The 16,290-nt window shown below is 51.2% G+C and overlaps 7 protein-coding genes across 7 annotated transcripts; 4 read left to right on the forward strand and 3 right to left on the reverse strand.

Moving 5' to 3' along the window:
* Nucleotides 1–73: 73 nt before the first annotated feature.
* Nucleotides 74–2,036, forward strand: N7508_009961 (MDR family MFS transporter; the record flags this gene model as incomplete). Its single annotated transcript, XM_058468021.1, has 7 exons — nucleotides 74–202; nucleotides 251–384; nucleotides 435–1,228; nucleotides 1,275–1,464; nucleotides 1,511–1,576; nucleotides 1,622–1,675; nucleotides 1,721–2,036. 7 exons carry the CDS (start codon nucleotides 74–76, stop codon nucleotides 2,034–2,036), a joined length of 1,683 nt encoding a protein of 560 aa, XP_058315867.1.
* A 438-nt stretch (nucleotides 2,037–2,474) lies between these two features.
* Nucleotides 2,475–4,826, forward strand: N7508_009962 (E3 ubiquitin-protein ligase; the record flags this gene model as incomplete). The annotated part of the gene is made up of 1 exon (XM_058468022.1): nucleotides 2,475–4,826. The coding sequence occupies one exon, from the start codon at nucleotides 2,475–2,477 to the stop codon at nucleotides 4,824–4,826; it is 2,352 nt and encodes a 783-aa protein (XP_058315868.1).
* Nucleotides 4,827–5,199: 373 nt separating this feature from the next.
* N7508_009963 (uncharacterized protein) lies at nucleotides 5,200–6,824 on the reverse strand (the record flags this gene model as incomplete). The annotated part of the gene is made up of 3 exons (XM_058468023.1): nucleotides 5,200–5,556; nucleotides 5,629–6,100; nucleotides 6,157–6,824. 3 exons carry the CDS (start codon nucleotides 6,822–6,824, stop codon nucleotides 5,200–5,202), a joined length of 1,497 nt encoding a protein of 498 aa, XP_058315869.1.
* An 821-nt stretch (nucleotides 6,825–7,645) lies between these two features.
* On the reverse strand, nucleotides 7,646–10,508 carry mfp (putative peroxisomal multifunctional beta-oxidation protein (MFP); the record flags this gene model as incomplete). The annotated part of the gene is made up of 4 exons (XM_058468024.1): nucleotides 7,646–9,765; nucleotides 9,818–10,016; nucleotides 10,073–10,300; nucleotides 10,353–10,508. The coding sequence occupies 4 exons, from the start codon at nucleotides 10,506–10,508 to the stop codon at nucleotides 7,646–7,648; spliced, it is 2,703 nt and encodes a 900-aa protein (XP_058315870.1).
* Nucleotides 10,509–11,269: 761 nt separating this feature from the next.
* On the forward strand, nucleotides 11,270–12,496 carry N7508_009965 (TDA10 family protein; the record flags this gene model as incomplete). The annotated part of the gene is made up of 5 exons (XM_058468025.1): nucleotides 11,270–11,419; nucleotides 11,529–12,031; nucleotides 12,090–12,113; nucleotides 12,166–12,281; nucleotides 12,342–12,496. The coding sequence occupies 5 exons, from the start codon at nucleotides 11,270–11,272 to the stop codon at nucleotides 12,494–12,496; spliced, it is 948 nt and encodes a 315-aa protein (XP_058315871.1).
* Nucleotides 12,497–13,081: 585 nt separating this feature from the next.
* Nucleotides 13,082–14,689, reverse strand: N7508_009966 (60S ribosomal protein uL30; the record flags this gene model as incomplete). Its single annotated transcript, XM_058468026.1, has 3 exons — nucleotides 13,082–13,743; nucleotides 13,948–14,059; nucleotides 14,676–14,689. 3 exons carry the CDS (start codon nucleotides 14,687–14,689, stop codon nucleotides 13,117–13,119), a joined length of 753 nt encoding a protein of 250 aa, XP_058315872.1. The 3' UTR covers nucleotides 13,082–13,116.
* Nucleotides 14,690–15,001: 312 nt separating this feature from the next.
* Nucleotides 15,002–15,843, forward strand: N7508_009967 (ESCRT-II subunit protein SNF8; the record flags this gene model as incomplete). Its single annotated transcript, XM_058468027.1, has 2 exons — nucleotides 15,002–15,474; nucleotides 15,531–15,843. 2 exons carry the CDS (start codon nucleotides 15,002–15,004, stop codon nucleotides 15,841–15,843), a joined length of 786 nt encoding a protein of 261 aa, XP_058315873.1.
* Nucleotides 15,844–16,290: the final 447 nt, after the last annotated feature.

The following is a 16,290-nucleotide window of genomic DNA, read 5'->3' on the forward strand; positions in this document are numbered from 1 at the left end:
TCTTCCGTCCCTCTTTTATCTGTCCTGCGTTCCTCAAGGGAGTTCCTCACCATCCCTTCACATTCTACCCGCAATGACAGGGGTACTTGCAAACAACTCAGGGCAATCTACACCCCAGGCGGATGCCGCGGTTGAAAAGAATGGAGCCCAAGTTGAGTTCAACGAACAAACTAATTATGTGCCTAAGCGCACAATCATCACGGTTAGTGTCCGGCAAGAAGCAATATGGCCAAACTAATGCCACCCTTAGATCTTCCTGGCATGTTCCACGGTCGATTTACTGGCTTTGATGGACCAGACAACTCTGGCGGCCAGTTTATCCATCATTGGGAATGCATTAGGGGCCAGTGATCAAACTTCGTGGATATCCGGCGGTTATTTCGTGTATACTTTCCCACGGTTGTCGGTGCTTGCCAATACTAACGCTTCTGCAGAACATCAACATGTTTCCAGTTACTATATGGCAAACTTTCTGACATCTGGTCTCGAAAGCTGGTCCTCTTTGTCGGTCTGGCCATTTTCTTTTTCGGATCATTGGCAGCCTCCCTTGCTCAGACTGCCACCCAATTGATTGTCTTCCGTGCTTTCACTGGTGTAGGCGGCGGTGGTCTTATGACCGTAGCACAGATGATTGTTAGTGATGTTGTCCCGCTTCGTGAACGAGGCAAATATCAAGGTATCCTAGGTGCCGTGGTTGCTATTGCCAACGGCATAGGCCCTGTCATCGGCGGTGCACTAGCCTCGATATCGGAAGACTCTTGGCGATGGATTTTCCGTCTCAATCTGCCCTTGACAGCTCTGACCACTCTGGCGGTTTTGTTTTTCATGCCTCTTCGCAAGGTTACTGGTGACTGGAAAGCCAAACTGATGGCGATCGATTTCTTCGGTGCGCTTTTAGCTCTAGGGGGAACCTCAGTCCTGCTGCTTGGTTTGACTTGGGGTGGTGGTGAATACTCGTGGGACTCAGCGCACGTTATTGCAACATTAGTTGTTGGTTTCGCTATCTCTGTTGCTTTTGTTGCGTGGCAGTGGAAGGGAACGTCAACGCCGCTCGTCCCAATGCATATTTTCAAGGGCAAGATTGTAAATGGCGCCTGCTTGACTATGTTTATCAACGGGTGGAACTTTTTGGTTCAAGTCTACTATATTCCCACCTTCTATCAGTTGGTGTTTGGATATTCAACGGTGAAGGCTGCGGCAATGCTGCTACCTATCACACTCATGCAGAGTATGAAACTCTCCCTCATTCTATTTCTTACTAACACTGTATGCAGCTGTCAGCAGTACCTGTTCTGGTCTCGTTGTACACTGGGTCGGCCGCTACCGAGAATGTATCCTCTTTGGATGGGTGATCTGGGCCGCTGGACTTGGGCTATTCTCGACGCTTGATCAGACCTCGGGACTAGGAAAGCAGATTGGATATGGTATACTCACAGGTGTTGGAGTTGGAAATACTCTGCAACCGTATGTCTCACTCGTTTTGTATAAAGGTCCAGGCTGATCATTATAGTGCTCTTATTGCCGTTCAGGCTGGCGTTGAAAGGCGAGACATGGCTGTAGTCACCTCTTTCAGGAAGTAGGTATATCTTCCATACGAGTACTTCATTGCTAACAAGAGCAGCTTTGTACGCAATCTTGGTGGTACACTTGGCCTTGCCATAGCTGGAACTATCATGTATGTTCCTGTCACGCCCGTCTTTGTTTTTGCTAACAATTTTAGCAACAACATTGTCTCGTCGTCCATTTCGGTCCTTGATCTCGACGACAGTCAGTCCCGGTCCCTCCTATCCAGCCCACAGAACTATCTTTCGAAGCTGTCTGCAGAGGATGCACAGCATGTGCGTGACGTCCTGACACCAGCATATCAAAAAGGCTTTCGCATTATCTTCATCATTGGTGCATCACTTGCAGCTTTTGCCTTCCTCTTGTCCGTCTGGCTAATGCCGCAGCTTGCTTTGAAGAGGGCAGATGATGAGAAACTGAAAGAGGAAGCGAAGAAGAGAATAGAAGGGGAACTGGATGAAGAGAAGAGATAGCTTCTGCTGCGTCTGCCAACTATACACCACCTTTAGTGGGAGACAGCCCAATTTTCGGGGAAACCCCTGTATATTTACCAAATCTTCTTGAAGCTTTACTGAATTTCCTCAAGAATACAAAAATATATTGTACAATCCAACGACATGCCCGGTGGCAGAGTAGCCAAATCATTCCTACTTTAGGTCAAGCTGAAGCGGTCGGCAAATCCTGAAAAGTACAACGAGCTGAAATCATTTGAAAGCAGAGTCAAATCAAAGCCTTGTCAAAATAAGTATAAAATCGCAAATAGACCAAGATCGAGAGAGGCCAAAGTAGCGAAAACACCCGGGCGGAGCGTCTTATGTAACAATCCTTCATTCTCCAGGCTTCCAGGTTCTCCGGTCTCACCACCTAGACAAATTTTCTCCAACCATGTAGACACGTCTGCATCTGCAAACATGGTGCTCTCGCTGCCGGTCCCCAGCTTCTATAGATCGTCGGCCTCACCCCCACGCCCCGCTGACGGCTCACCCGCACAGTCCAGACACCGAAGTTCAGCCTCATCCTCCAGCTCCTTCAGCTCCTCCAGCCGCTGGAAACCCGCTCTCCAGAGTTCCTCTTCTCCGAATCACTCTATCACCCTCGAAGCCCTACGCAATAATCCCTTCGGCAGTTCACGGTCCCGCGGCGCCGCCCAGCTCTCGCTCAGTGAGACTGAAGAACAAAGGCGGGAGCAGGAGGAGCTCAACGCGGCACTGGAGACTTTAGTACGCGTCTTTCCCGATGTGAAGGTCGAGGTATTCCGGGAGCTACTGGTGCACTTTGATGGCCAGAGCCGGGTACAGGTGTGCATCGAGGAGCTACTCAGGAATAAGAAAAAATGGGTTTCTGGGCGCTGGAACATCCCGGAGGAGAACAGTGAAGCCGATGCAGATGGAAATGCTCGTGCAGGTCCATGTGGCTACTCTGACGACGAAATCGCTCGGGATGACGCCGAACAGCGTGGACTTGTCCCACCCGAGGAGCGGTTCCGCTCTGATGAATACAAGGCTACCGTGCGGATCGCCTTGACGAAGGAATTCAACAGTCTCAGCAGGAGTGTGGTCGACGCCGTGCTGGCTGAAGCGAATTACAGCTATGCCCGGGCACGACCGACGCTGCGGGATCTATCGCGCCGTACCTGGCGTGCAACTATCAACAACCTCCTCCCGTTCCGGCGAAAGAAAGATCGCGAGGAGCATCCTTTCATGTTCTGGCACCGTCGAGCAGATGGAGAAATGGTTCCGGGTCTGAGGGAAACAGGCTGCAGTGAGCTGGATGGCGAGCTCCATGAGATGCTACTTGTCCCGTTGATACGACAGAACCGCGAAGAGCAGGAAGGCAAAGACTTTAGATTTGCTTCTGAGCTGAATGAAAAAGAAGCTCAAGCTGCCGATGCTCTATATGAATGCGAGTGTTGTTTTGCCGATGTGACATTCGAGCAGATCGCGACGTGTTCGGCCAATACTCACATTATTTGCTACCACTGCATCCAAAGAACTGTCCACGAAGCACTCTTTGGACAAGGTTGGGGCAAATCTGTGGACATGGAGCGCTCTACTTTGAAGTGTCTTGCGCCGCTGTCAGTTGGGTCCTGTGATGGATGTCTTCATCCCCGGATTGTCCAACAGGCCATTCTTCTCGATACAGCTGGCTTGGAAACATACCGCAAATTCGAGCACCGGCTCTCTTCCGAGGCCCTTTTAAAATCTCAGTTAAAGCTCATCCGATGTCCATTCTGCTCCTATGCCGAAATCGACCCTCTCTACCACCCTTCATCCCGCGGTGTCTGCTGGCGCATCCGCCGTGATGGCGGCATCATCCCTACGATTTTAATGACCCTCCTTCTACTTGATCTTCTCCCCCTCTTCTTGATACCCGTCCTCGTTCTTCTCATTGTGGACCCAGCCGCTATAACAACACTCTTCGGCAATTCTATACGTAACCTCTGTCTCAAAATGCGTCCGAAACGATTCATCTGTGTCAACCCCTCATGTCTGCGCATTAGCTGCATGACCTGCCAAAAACCATGGCGAGATCCACACGTCTGCCACGAACCTCTCCTTCTAGACCTACGCGCCACAGTCGAGGCCGCCCGCACAGCCGCCGTAAAACGCACCTGTCCCCGCTGCTGCCTTTCTTTCGTCAAATCCTCAGGCTGCAACAAACTAACCTGCGTCTGTGGGTATTCCATGTGCTACCTCTGCCGGAAAGCATTAGGCCCACCCGTTCGACAGTCCACACCAGGCCGTGGACGTGAAAACGCCCAGCCTCCCCGTGGTCTCGGCTACGACGGACCAGGCAATGATCCCAACCCCTTCGATGAAGGCGGCAGCATCTCAGACGATGACGAGTTCGAAGAACCAGAAGGCTACCAGCACTTCTGTGAACACTTCCGCATTAACCCGGGTTCCCGCTGTACTGAGTGCACGAAATGTAATCTCTACCAAGCGGAAGACGAAGAAGCCGTCGCCCGCCGTGCAGGCGAGAAAGCCGAGCGCGAATGGCGTATTCGTCAGGGTGTCAGCACTGATAATGCCACGGCGTCTGCTGTTGGATTCCGGAATATCAATCAGGATCTTTCGGCTGGGACTGACGGTCCTGCCAACCGTCGTGCGTCAACTTCGATGTGGGATATGCAGTTTGGACCGTCCGGGAAGACTTGGGATTATTGGGCTTTTGATGTTTGGTTTCATGGGAGGTGGAAACTCGAGGGTCAAGCTTTTGTGGATTGGGTCGTTGAATGCATCATCGTGATCGATGAAGTATGATGTTTCTTTTTCACTTTTTCTTTCTGTTTTGTGTTAAAAAAGATTCGAGATTGCTTTCTCATTTTGGTTTTGAATTTGCGCTTCGACGCTGTTGCTTTTTCACTCTCGCAAGAGATGGCGTCTTGGCTTTTCTTAGGAGTTTTGGATGACTTGATGATTGATGACATTCTCTTCGCTTTTTTCTGCTCTTGCGATACAGTGCAGAGCTACTCTCTTTAATGCATGATTTTCAGACAAATTCTTCATTTGAGTAGAAAAGGTAGATGTAATTGTAATTGTAAAAGTCAACTTCAAAGCAAGACAGGAAGAAAAAGATAATACACCAAGCCAACAATCACCAATCCCAAAGAAGCCCAAAGACTCAGACGAGGACTTAGTACCCTGGGTCCTCGCTGCACAAATGCTTAGGACTCTTAAACCCGCCCATATTGGCAGCACTAATAAAGTCCTTCGTCTTCTGAGCATTACCACTGCAGATAGACCCACACCAAACAGGCCGACTGTTATGCCCATACGGCTGCAAGATATATTCCTTATCCTGGTAGTCGGAGTCGACAGCAGCGCCAACATCACACACGGGAACAGTGAAGATACCCTCCCAAGATGCACCCTGTGAACCGGGACTAGCCCAGGCCCCGGAGATGGCATCTGAGGCACGGCTGGCGGCTGTGTCGGCGTCATAGTTGTATCCGGCGACGTTGTAGGCGTCTAGAGAGGAGTTGATGATATCCTGTAATGGTATTGGTATTAGCAGGCCATCCCAAACCCATGCGAATCGTTGAAGTATATGGATCCAACTCACTTCCACTTTAACCCCCCCATACTCATTCTGACCCAGTTGATCCGCACCAGGCGGCGAAGCAACCCATCCCCATTGATGCGAAGTCGTCGAAACAACGTCGTTCTCCTGCCAGTAATACAGATACCAAGCTTTGTCATCACGGCATACAGTTGCTTCCTGGGGACCAGAGCCAATTCCCTGGTTATCGCCACAGGCACCACCGCCCATGACGAAGATCTTCTGTGTGCGGTAGAGCTGGTTTATCGAGGTGCCAACTAGCATATTTGTCATGGCTTCTGTGACGGCATTCTTGTCCACGCCTGGGTAGGCGAGGAAGGCTCCGCCGGATAGGTAGCTGCGGACGTCGGCGTCGCTGTAGGATTGGCCGCTCATGAGTTGGTTGTTGGCTGTTGTGAAAGATTTCAGGGAGTCGATAACTATGCTGCCGAGGATGCCGCCTAGGTCGGCCGACTTTTGGAACGTGTCATCCGTGCTAGCTCAGGTTAGCATGTTGGAAGATGGAACTCGACAATGGAGTGCTGGACATACTGATCAGGCATGGCATTCTTCGCTGCCCCAACTGCACCATTGGTGAGGGCATTGCCAGCACCAGCAATAGCGTCAGCAGCAGCACCACCCAGCCCAGCAAATGAAGCACCGACACCGACAATGGTAGTGACCAGAGTCAACACGTTCTTCAGGGCACCAACGCTCTTATCATCCTTGTCCCTGTAGAAAGTCGTAGCCCAAGAATCCTTCGACAACGCCGCCCCCAATGCAGTAGTAGTAAATGCCTCTCCAATACCAGTAAAGTAATTATGAAGACGATTGACAGACTCCAAGACATAGTATGTCGAGCGGATATCGTCACCGCGGTCATTGAGGACCCTGTTATCACAAAGCTGCAAATCACAGTCCGAGTCCGAGCCATCGTCGCGGCATGACCAGTCCGGGTTGCCCATTGCCCATTGACCAAAGGCGCCGGCGAACCCGGCTGAACTGTTGGATATTAGACCGTCATTGTTGTTCCACCAGGTGTTGAGCCAGTCGCCTGTCTTGTAGGTGTCCCAATCAGAGGTTTGTTGGTTGTAGTATTTGGAGACTGGACCGCAGCGTCTGTAGATGCCGCTGGGGTGTTGAATTGGCCGGTGGTTTGAGGGTGCTGCTTGGACGGCTGGAAGGAGGGCAATAGCCGTTAGGGCTAAAGAGGGAAGCATCTTTCGTGCTTGGATTGGATGGCTTGTATGATGGGGGACAGAGAATGGAATAACCCTTCTCTTATAGAGATTGTTGTCCCAGTCCTGAAGCAAATGAAAGATGATCTCTTGTCACATCGGGGATGTGGTCCAAGGTTCATACAGCTGAAGGAATCCTTCGGTCAGCCCTAGTGAAGTCTCTCCGTGCAGGTGACCCACTGGAAAGTCCAGGGCGAGGTACATTGGAACAAGCACTACCATCGGACCTTGTTGCAAGTCAATCATTGGGTCTCTTGTCTTGTCAGGTTATAAGCACATATGCCACATCGGGGTGATCGCCAGGGACTTGGGGCCGATCGAGTATAGTGGCGGGTCTGGTCGTGGGGGCCGTTGTGACTGACGATCTTGACAGCCTCCAAGTTGCCTCTTTCGGGAATTGGTAAACGGAATTGTTAAGTTTGTTCAGGGGAAGTTGAAGTAGATGCAGGAATGCATTGTTTCATGTTGGCTGTGGTGATAAACTTGGAAGACTGTGCAAGAGTTATAACGTTGACACATAGGGAGAAAGGAGACTTGCCTGTATGTTACTTCCGGTGCATTTTCGTCTCTCAAGATTCCTTCATGAAATGGACAATATGGTTAGCACTTGTACGGATGAACATGGCGACACTATAAGCTCTAGTTCTGGGAAATGAAATTCAGAAAGATCTCATTGATCTCATTATGAAATAAAACAAGAAAGAAAACCAGGTAGTATATACAAACAAGAAGCAGCAATCTGTTCCAAAAGATCCGGCTCGCATGCCAACAGGGGATATCGCTTCAACCAAAGATTTTGTACTCTACAGCTTAGCCTTGGCGCCCTCCAGGAGCTCGGCACCAGCGCCGGTGATGGCGGGCTTGCCAGTCTCAACGACGGTGGCCTGGAAGAGGACAGTGTTGCCCTCCTTCCACATCTCCGTCTTGAGTGTCTGACCGGGTAGGACGACACCAGCGAAGCGAACCTTGAGGTTCTTGTAGGCACCGAACTTGGAGAAGACGTGCTTGGCGGATACACCAAGAGAACACAGACCGTGGAGAATGGGGGTCTTGAAGCCACCGACCTTGCTGAACTCGGGGTCGATGTGGAGGGGGTTGCGGTCGCCGTTCAGGCGGTAGAGAGCAGCCTGGTCCTCGGAGGTCTTCTCCTCGATAACGGCATCGGGCTGGCGCTGGGGAGCCTTGTAGGCAGCGGTGGCAGCCTTGGCGCGGGGAACGGTGGGCTTGGGGGAGCCGCCGAAGCCACCACTGCCGCGGATGAAGACGGTTGACTCGTTGTAGAACAGGTCCTCGCCGGTCTTAGCATCCTTGGTGGTGTAGCCAGCCACAACGAGGGCGGCGTTGCCCTTGTCGACAACGTCGATGAGCTTGGGGTAGGTCAAGGTGTTGGCGGTGGTGGGGATGGGGAACTTGCGGACCTCCATGTACTGCTCACCGTGCAACAGCATCATAGGGGAGAAGTTCTTGACAATGTCGTCCATGTTCCAGGGAGTAGCAGTGTTGAACCAGGGGACAACACCGTAGGAGGGAAGAGCCTGGAAGTGGTCGTTGTTCTCGTAAACCAGAGGCAAGTCGGTGCGCTTGGCACCCAAGCTAAGGTTGTAGAGGATGACATCGCGGTCCTCGTAGTCGAAAGCAGTACCCTCGGTGGAGAGAGCCTTGGCCTTCTCGATGTTCTTGAGGATGTCGCTCTCGCCCGCATCACCGTGAACACGGTTGGACATGTTAGCCATGATCTTCTCGGCGCCAGCCTGGCCATCCTCGGGGTGGTCAGCACGGCCATCCTCGAAGTTGGTGATCTGCTTCCAGTTGCGGCGGACCTCCTCGGGGGTCAGCTTGACGTCCACGGGGAATCCGTGACCGCCGGAGCGCTGCCAGCGGGTACGGCCGAACCAACCGCTACCACACTCGAACAGACCCTTGGTCGAGGGCTCAGGAGCCATATCAGAGCAGAGCAGGACAACAAGAGGAGCAACGTAGTCAGGCTTGAAGGCCTGGACCATCTCCTCGGGCATAATAGTACGGGTCATGTTGGTACCAGCATTAGGAGCAATGGTGTTGACCTTGATGTTGTACTTAGCACCCTCCATAGCGAGAGTGCGGGAGAGACCGAGGATTCCGAGCTTGGCCGCAGCGTAGTTAGCTTGGCCGAAGTTGCCGTAGATACCGCTGGTGCTGGCAGTGTTGACAACACGACCGTACTTCTGCTTGAGGAAGTAAGGCCAGGCGGCCTTGGTCACCTTGTAGGTACCACGGAGGTGGACGTTGACAACGGAGTTCCACAGGTTATCGTCCATGTTGGTGAAAGCCTTGTCGCGCAGAATACCGGCGTTGTTGACCAAGATATCAATGCGGCCAAAGGCATCGATGGCGCTCTTGACAACAGCGTCGCCATCCTCGCAGTTGGCCTTGTTGCCAACGGCCTTACCGCCAAGAGCCTTGATCTCCTGGACGACAGGCTCGGGGTCGACGAGATCGTTGACAACGACGGAGGCACCAAGCTTGGCGAACTGCAAGCAGTATGCGCGGCCGAGACCGGCACCACCACCAGTGACCAGGGCAACACGGCCCTTGAAGTCGGGCTCCTCGCCAGCGGCGGCGCTGGGCATCTTAAGGCCGTCCTCCAAGAAGCTCATGAAGTCGGCAGGGCCAGTGGGGTATTCGGGCTTAGAGAAATCGTTGACATCGTTCCACTTGCGGGCGAGGGCACCAGGAGTCAGGGAAGCATCAGTCTTGAGAAGAGCACCCTTGGCTCGCTCCCAGCGGAGCTTGGCAACGTGACCACCGCCGACTTCGTAGATACCACCAGTCTCAGTGGTGTTAGAAGAGTGCACAAGGGAAGCGACCAGAGGGACAACCCAGTCGGGCTTAAGGTTCTCGAGGACATCGGGGGGCATGACAGTTGCGGTCATACGGCTGGCAGCTAGTTGAAGTTAGTTTTCCGGTCTCCGGTTAGGACTCCGACAATCACTTACCGATGGGAGCAATAACGTTGGCAATAATGTTGTACTTGGCACCCTCCTTAGCCAGAGTCTCAGTGAAACCAACCTGTCCGAGCTTGGCAGCGGAGTAGTTGGCCTGGCCGAAGCTACCAAAGAGACCAGCAGCCGAGGCCGTGTTGATGACACGACCGTACTTCTGCTTACGGAAGTGAGGCCATGCGGCTCTTGCGCACTACTAGAGCATCAGTCTCTGCCACACGAGCTGTATTTATATCCACAGATTCTCACCTTATATGCACCGTAGGTGTGAACTCGGTTGATCAGATCCCAGTCGGCATCCTTCATGTTCTTGAAGCTGATGTCGCGGAGGATACCGGCATTGTTGAGGAGGATATCGATACGGCCGAAGTTCTTAATAGCGGTCTCGATAATGGCTTCACCGTTCTCGACGCTGTCGTAGTTGGCGACCGCCTTACCGCCGGCGGCCCGGATCTCTTCGACGACATCATCTGCGGCCTATGCGCTGTTAGTCTCTGTCGGTGTAGCTGAGGGGGGGGGGTGTACATACCTTTCCTGACTTGCCCTCACCCTTGTGAGAGCCGCCGAGGTCGTTGACGACGACATTTGCGCCCCTTGAGGCGAAGAAGAGAGCATATGCCTTCCCCAGACCACCACCGGCACCGGTGACGACCACCGTTTGGTTATCAAATCGTAGCTCGGACATGATGTGTGTGTTGTCCGAAGAGTATGGAGAATATGGAACCAAGAAAAGAAGGGGAAAAGCTGGAGAAGAAGAGGAGGTTAAAAGCGCAAGCTCGGCTGGTTTGGACCTCGGCCCATACCGTAATGGGAGGTGTATTGTTACATGGCAGATTACCATCTTCACATGCCGACATGCATAATGCAATAGGTAACTTATACCTGTGTAACATATATGCAGATGTATTTATTGAGTACGATGTGACTACCGAGCACATTAGACAGTCGAGTGACAGCCAGTTCTTGTATAGTCTTTGAGAACGGAAAATACAATACTTGACTAAGCATTCACTTTCACCGAAATAAGGAATAGGGGGATCTGCAGTGTGGGTGAGATCTATTGTACTCGATCTATCTACTAGCTAAGTAAAAATATAAATGTCCTCCGTAACTACTAGGCTTATAACTACTTGTATATTGAAGTTCAAGTCAATGTATCACGGGTCCGAGTAAGGCATGTGACGACCGACGTCATTGCCATGTGCACTCAAAGCTCTATGATGTCTATAAGCCTAAGTCTAAATCCAACGTATACCTATGAATCTACGATCCAGCCTATGTGCTCAACCATATACTCAAACTATACTCAATGGAAAAAGTAGCGGCTGAACTGTACCCCGCGCTCCCCAGATTCCTCACTCGGCCGATCGGGGGAGAGTTCCCGCGTACCGTAGCCGGTACAAGAACAGCCATGACACCCCTAGTCGGTAGGTAAAACAATCCAAAATGCCTGGAATCATAGACGACAAATCACAGCACTGCATCCCCTTCCTCCTCGACCGTCTGCGCGTTCACACCGAGCGACACCGCGGCACCTCTACCCCGCCATTCTTCATAGGTCTCAATGGCGTGCAGGGTGCCGGCAAGACTGTGCTAGTAAGTCGGTCCGGTCGGTTCTGATGCCTCGGGATTTTTGTCTCCCTCGGCCAAAGAGCTCGACCTGCATACAGTAGTTTAGTACGTTCTAACCTAAACTCATTTGCAGGTGTCCGCTCTCAATGACACGCTCCGTTCAGCGCCGTATTCGCTCTCCGTCGTGACGTTGTCGCTGGACGATATTTACCTCACACACGTCGATCAGGTTGCTCTCACCCAGGTGCATCCTTCCAATCCGCTTTTGCAGCATCGTGGTCAACCTTCCACTCACGACCTTGTGTTGGGTGAGGAGGTCTTTGCTTCGTTGGCTGCGGAGAAGCCCACTGCTATCCCGCAGTACGATAAATCTGCGTTCGGGGGTCAGGGTGATCGCGTTCCGAAGGATCAATGGAAAGTGGTCAATGAAGAAGGTCAGGATAAAGTAAAGATCGTCATCTTCGAGGGTTGGTGTGTTGGATTCCGGGCGTGGGATGATCACACCCTACGCGCGAAATGGGAGAATGCTGTGCGTCAGAAGGAGTCGGGCGATTATAATGGGAGATTGGGTCATGTCCAGTTCGAGGATGTGAAAGCTGTCAATGATGCTTTGAAGAGATATGATATTTTGACAGGGTGGGTTTTTTCAATTGGTGGTTGCGATATTGGAATTGCTAACATGTTTCTTCTACAGCAAGCTGGATGCATTGATTCATATGTATGTGCTATCTCCATTTCTAGGCTCGACTCTGAATACTGATATTCTCTAGTGATGCTGAAAACCCGCGTTTCGTTTACGAGTGGCGCCAGGAACAGGAGCGCACTCTCCGTGCTGCTAAGGGTACTGGAATGACGGAGGAACAAGTCAACCATTTTGTGGACGGGTGTATGTATCAATTCTTGGACTCAGTTGAGTATTGCCGAGTAATCATATTAACATGCATAGATTATCCATCCTATGAACTCTTCACCGAGACTCTCCGTGAAGGCGTGTTCAAGCCTGCCTCACACAACTCTGTGTCAGACTCTGACTGGCAAGGTCGACAGCTTCGTCTTGTTGTCAACCGGGACAGGAGAGTGCAAGAGGTCATTAAGATCTGATCTCGGACCTATTTAAAAGACATATCTTGTCTTCGGCATTGCGTAGATAGAAATGAAGTAGTGTGCATATACTCTGTGCAGCTGAACAATATATATCAGACTTTCTTTTTCTTTGTTCTTTCCCTCCAAGGTACAAGCATTCAGCTCCATTCAGCAGCTGAATGTGATCAGAACATAGATAAAAATAGAACAGACATGATGGTATTGAAAGCAGTCTACATGTAGAACAGCACGGAGTACAGTGAGCGGAACTCGGACCTCGGGTCAAATTTCAGCCTAAGAAAAAGATAACCATGGACCGAAGGGCGAAAGTCCCAGGTGCAGCCAGGTGCAGCGGCACTGACGAAAATTTGCCCATGCTGGCTACTAGAAATCTACGGGGGACTGCTACAGAAATACAAACTACAGTTGGAAGGTCGTCGACCATGCAATTGGGTTGCTTGAAGCATTAAATTGATCGGAAAACCCAGACCATCGTATCGCTAAAATTGACCGGAGGATATTAAACAGCCCGTGCAAAAAACAACCCAAGACAGTAAAGTCGTAAAATTTTGTAAAAGTTTTGATGGCGGTGCACTCAGAGAGCGCCCATACCAAGACCCCTCATGAGAAGAATCAATCTAGTTCATCTGGCGGATGAGACCGTTGATGTTGTCCTCACGGTTACCGGTGTCACCACCCTCAATGTAGTGCTTGAACTTGCGGGTGCGGAAGCCACCGTTAGGGTTAGACAGCTTGAAGGGCCAGAGGAAGTTGTTGGCCTGCTTGAAGTTGGGGCCAACAGTGTAGATCTCGTGGATGAGATCCTCCATGCAGACAATGCCGAACTTGCCGAGGTGCTCCTCAATGATCTGGTTGTCGGTGAGGGGAGTGCGCTGCTTGTCGACCTTTCCGTAACCACGCTTGTAGAGGAGCTCACGGACGGACTTCAGGTTGGGGTAACCGTAGGCAATGTAGGGGTTGACGATGGTCAACATCTCCTGGGTAGCCTTGGTGAGACGGATGAAGGTACCGCTGTTGATCTGGAGCAGACGGAGCAGCTGGAGGATCTTGCGGGGCTTGGGAGCGATCTTGTTGATACCCTTGATACGGACAACGAAGACCAGCTTGGGCTCACCCTCGACGTAGAAGTTACCCTCGTTGCGGGCAACACGGTTGAGGCGGATCTTCTCACGCTCAGCGTTGCGGTACTCCTGGACGTAGGACTCGGCGCGCTTGAAGATAACACCACGCTTCTCCTTGTTGGCCTGTGAAAATTCAGTTAGTTTTGAATTCTGAAAATCATGAGTGTGAAAATTTTCAAGTGTCATGAACAGTGTCAGACCCGAAAGATGGTTAACAATCGACAGCATTGACCGCCTGGTAGGATGGTCTAGTCGGTTGAATGGTGTTATGCATCATAATGAACGAAGGGGAGGCGGTATGGAAGTAACTGGAGAGGATTAACCAACCTTCTTGACCTTCTCGGCCTCAGCGCGACGCTCAGCGCGGGCAGCCTCCTGGGACTTGCGCTTCTTCAGAAGGGTCTCGGGAACGAGGACCTGGTTCTGGGTGGGGACGGAGCTGTATTACACATGTTAGAACAGTCTGTTCAAATGGAACAAGACTGAGACAATTCGCCGAGTGAAAGAATTGCAGCATATAGCGCCACATTCTCAACTGAAGGCAAAAATAAAAACTCGACGAAATGTCTTTGATCAGTGAGGGCCATTGCAGCGAGGTGGGTTGTTAGCGGCCAGGTACTAGTTGCAAAAATTTCAGTGCAATGTTCTCGCAGCCCAACCGTCCACATCTGCAAATGATGCCTTCATCCGACAAAACCCCGACGTTGTCAGGAATAAATGTTGACGCTCTTCGAATCAGAAGCAAGATGCTGTTACCACATCTGAACAACTGGAACGATAGCTCACAACAATGTTTTTGGAAGAGAAGGCGCAAAGCGCTTTCAGCCTCAAGACTCCATCACCCTCTTTCTCCATCCATGTTGTACTCTGCGGCAGACAGATGTATGCGAGGCCACCAGGGTGGAGAGAGAGGGCAGGAAGGATCGAGCTGGTGCCTGGCAACCATCATCGAGGCCGACGATGGCTGTAGCATCTCCAGCGAGAAGTGCGACTATAGCTGAAACCTTACAATCTCGAGGAGATTGAAGCAGTCCAGAAGTCAAGGGAGGTCATACGTGGTAGCGGCCATTTTGAAGGTTGTTGTCGAAGGTTGTCGAAGGAGAAGAAAAAGTTCGCAGACAAGAAGGAAAAGGGAATTCGCTTGTGCGGGTGGAGTATCCACTAGCCATATGTGGCTAGACTACAAAACATGATTGATCTAACCCAATGTGGGCTATGCCCTTATCGCTTACCAGATAAGGGTTTCCAAGATGACGCCTCATTGATGCCTTAATATGCCTGAATTGGGGTAACCCCATAAGTTAGTTACTTACCTTAGACGACCCGAGGGCATCTAGGATCTGGATCTGTCAACAGGACCTCACTTTAACAACCTCACATCATGTCGCGTCGTGGAGTCGGCCTTGGGGCCTTTACAAACCGCACTCAAACAAGCCAGTCATACGCTACCCATGGCGCAAACCTACGCTCTACTCATACGGCCTCCCTTCAGACCCAGCTCTCGGTCTTCCAGTCCCTGCTACATACATTCGCGCTGGAACATAGTTCAACAATCAAATCTGATCCAACCTTCCGAGCCGAGTTCGCGCGCATGTGTAATACCATCGGAGTTGATCCTCTTGCTGCAAGCAACATCAAAGGAAAGAATGGCCGCCGTGGACTGGGCGAGGGAGGTAGCTTCTGGACCCAGATACTGGGAGGAGATATGAATGATTTTTATTTTGAAGTTGCCACTCGAGTTGTGGACCTGTGCAGGGAGACAAGGAGTGAAAATGGTGGACTGATTGGTGTTGAAGAGTGTCGCAAACGAGTGGGGAAGGGCAAGGCGATCGGAAGCGGGCTTGAGGTTTCTGAGTATGAGGCCTGTATGAAGGATGATACGTGCCACTGGCTAACCGCGTGATTGACAGCGACGATATCTTACGTGCAGTCCGGTCTCTCGAGCCCCTAGGCTCTGGGTTCTCCATTGTCAACGTGGGCAGCAAGCAATATATTCGATCTGTCCCGAAAGAGCTCAACACGGACCAAGCGACTGTCCTAGAGGCAATCCAGGTTCTAGGATTCGTCAGTGTCTCTATGTTGCGATTAAACCTCAAGTGGGAAAAAGCTCGAGCGCAAACAGTAATCGATGACCTGCTTGCTGATGGTTTGGTCTGGGTGGATGCCCAAGGCCCTGAAAAGGAATACTGGTCACCGCAAAACCTGCTCGATGATAGTGGGTGAAGCATTCACGCTTTGACATATGACTATCATCCCAGCCACATTGAGATCTCACCCGAATGCCACCCCAAGACCCAAAGGAAGGCTGCACTACAGAGTCTTACCCATCTGAAAGACAATCAACACATTGTCAGACTATGAATGTCAAGCCCGGTTCATCATATTACAGCGGTTCAAAAGACTGCAAAGTTGGCTGTGCAGAGTTTAGAAATGGTCTTGGGATCTTCAGAACCCATCAGTTTGGCGCTGAGGTATTCGAATAAGACCTCCGGAGTGGACAATATTAAAACGGTACCTGGAGATTGGGTCATGACCAATGGCCTACAACCGAGGCTAAGAGGATCAGAACTAAGATGATAGAAACAGGGTTGTGGCCCAAGAGAGATTGCCTTGTTGCCTATTAGACCGCATTTTTTTCAGGATCTACCAATATTTGGAATTTCTGGCTAT

The sequence above is a fragment of the Penicillium antarcticum genome (genome assembly GCF_028974205.1).
Source record: "Penicillium antarcticum strain IBT 31339 chromosome Unknown utg000009l_segment0_segment0, whole genome shotgun sequence".
NCBI classification, from domain to species: domain Eukaryota; kingdom Fungi; phylum Ascomycota; class Eurotiomycetes; order Eurotiales; family Aspergillaceae; genus Penicillium; species Penicillium antarcticum.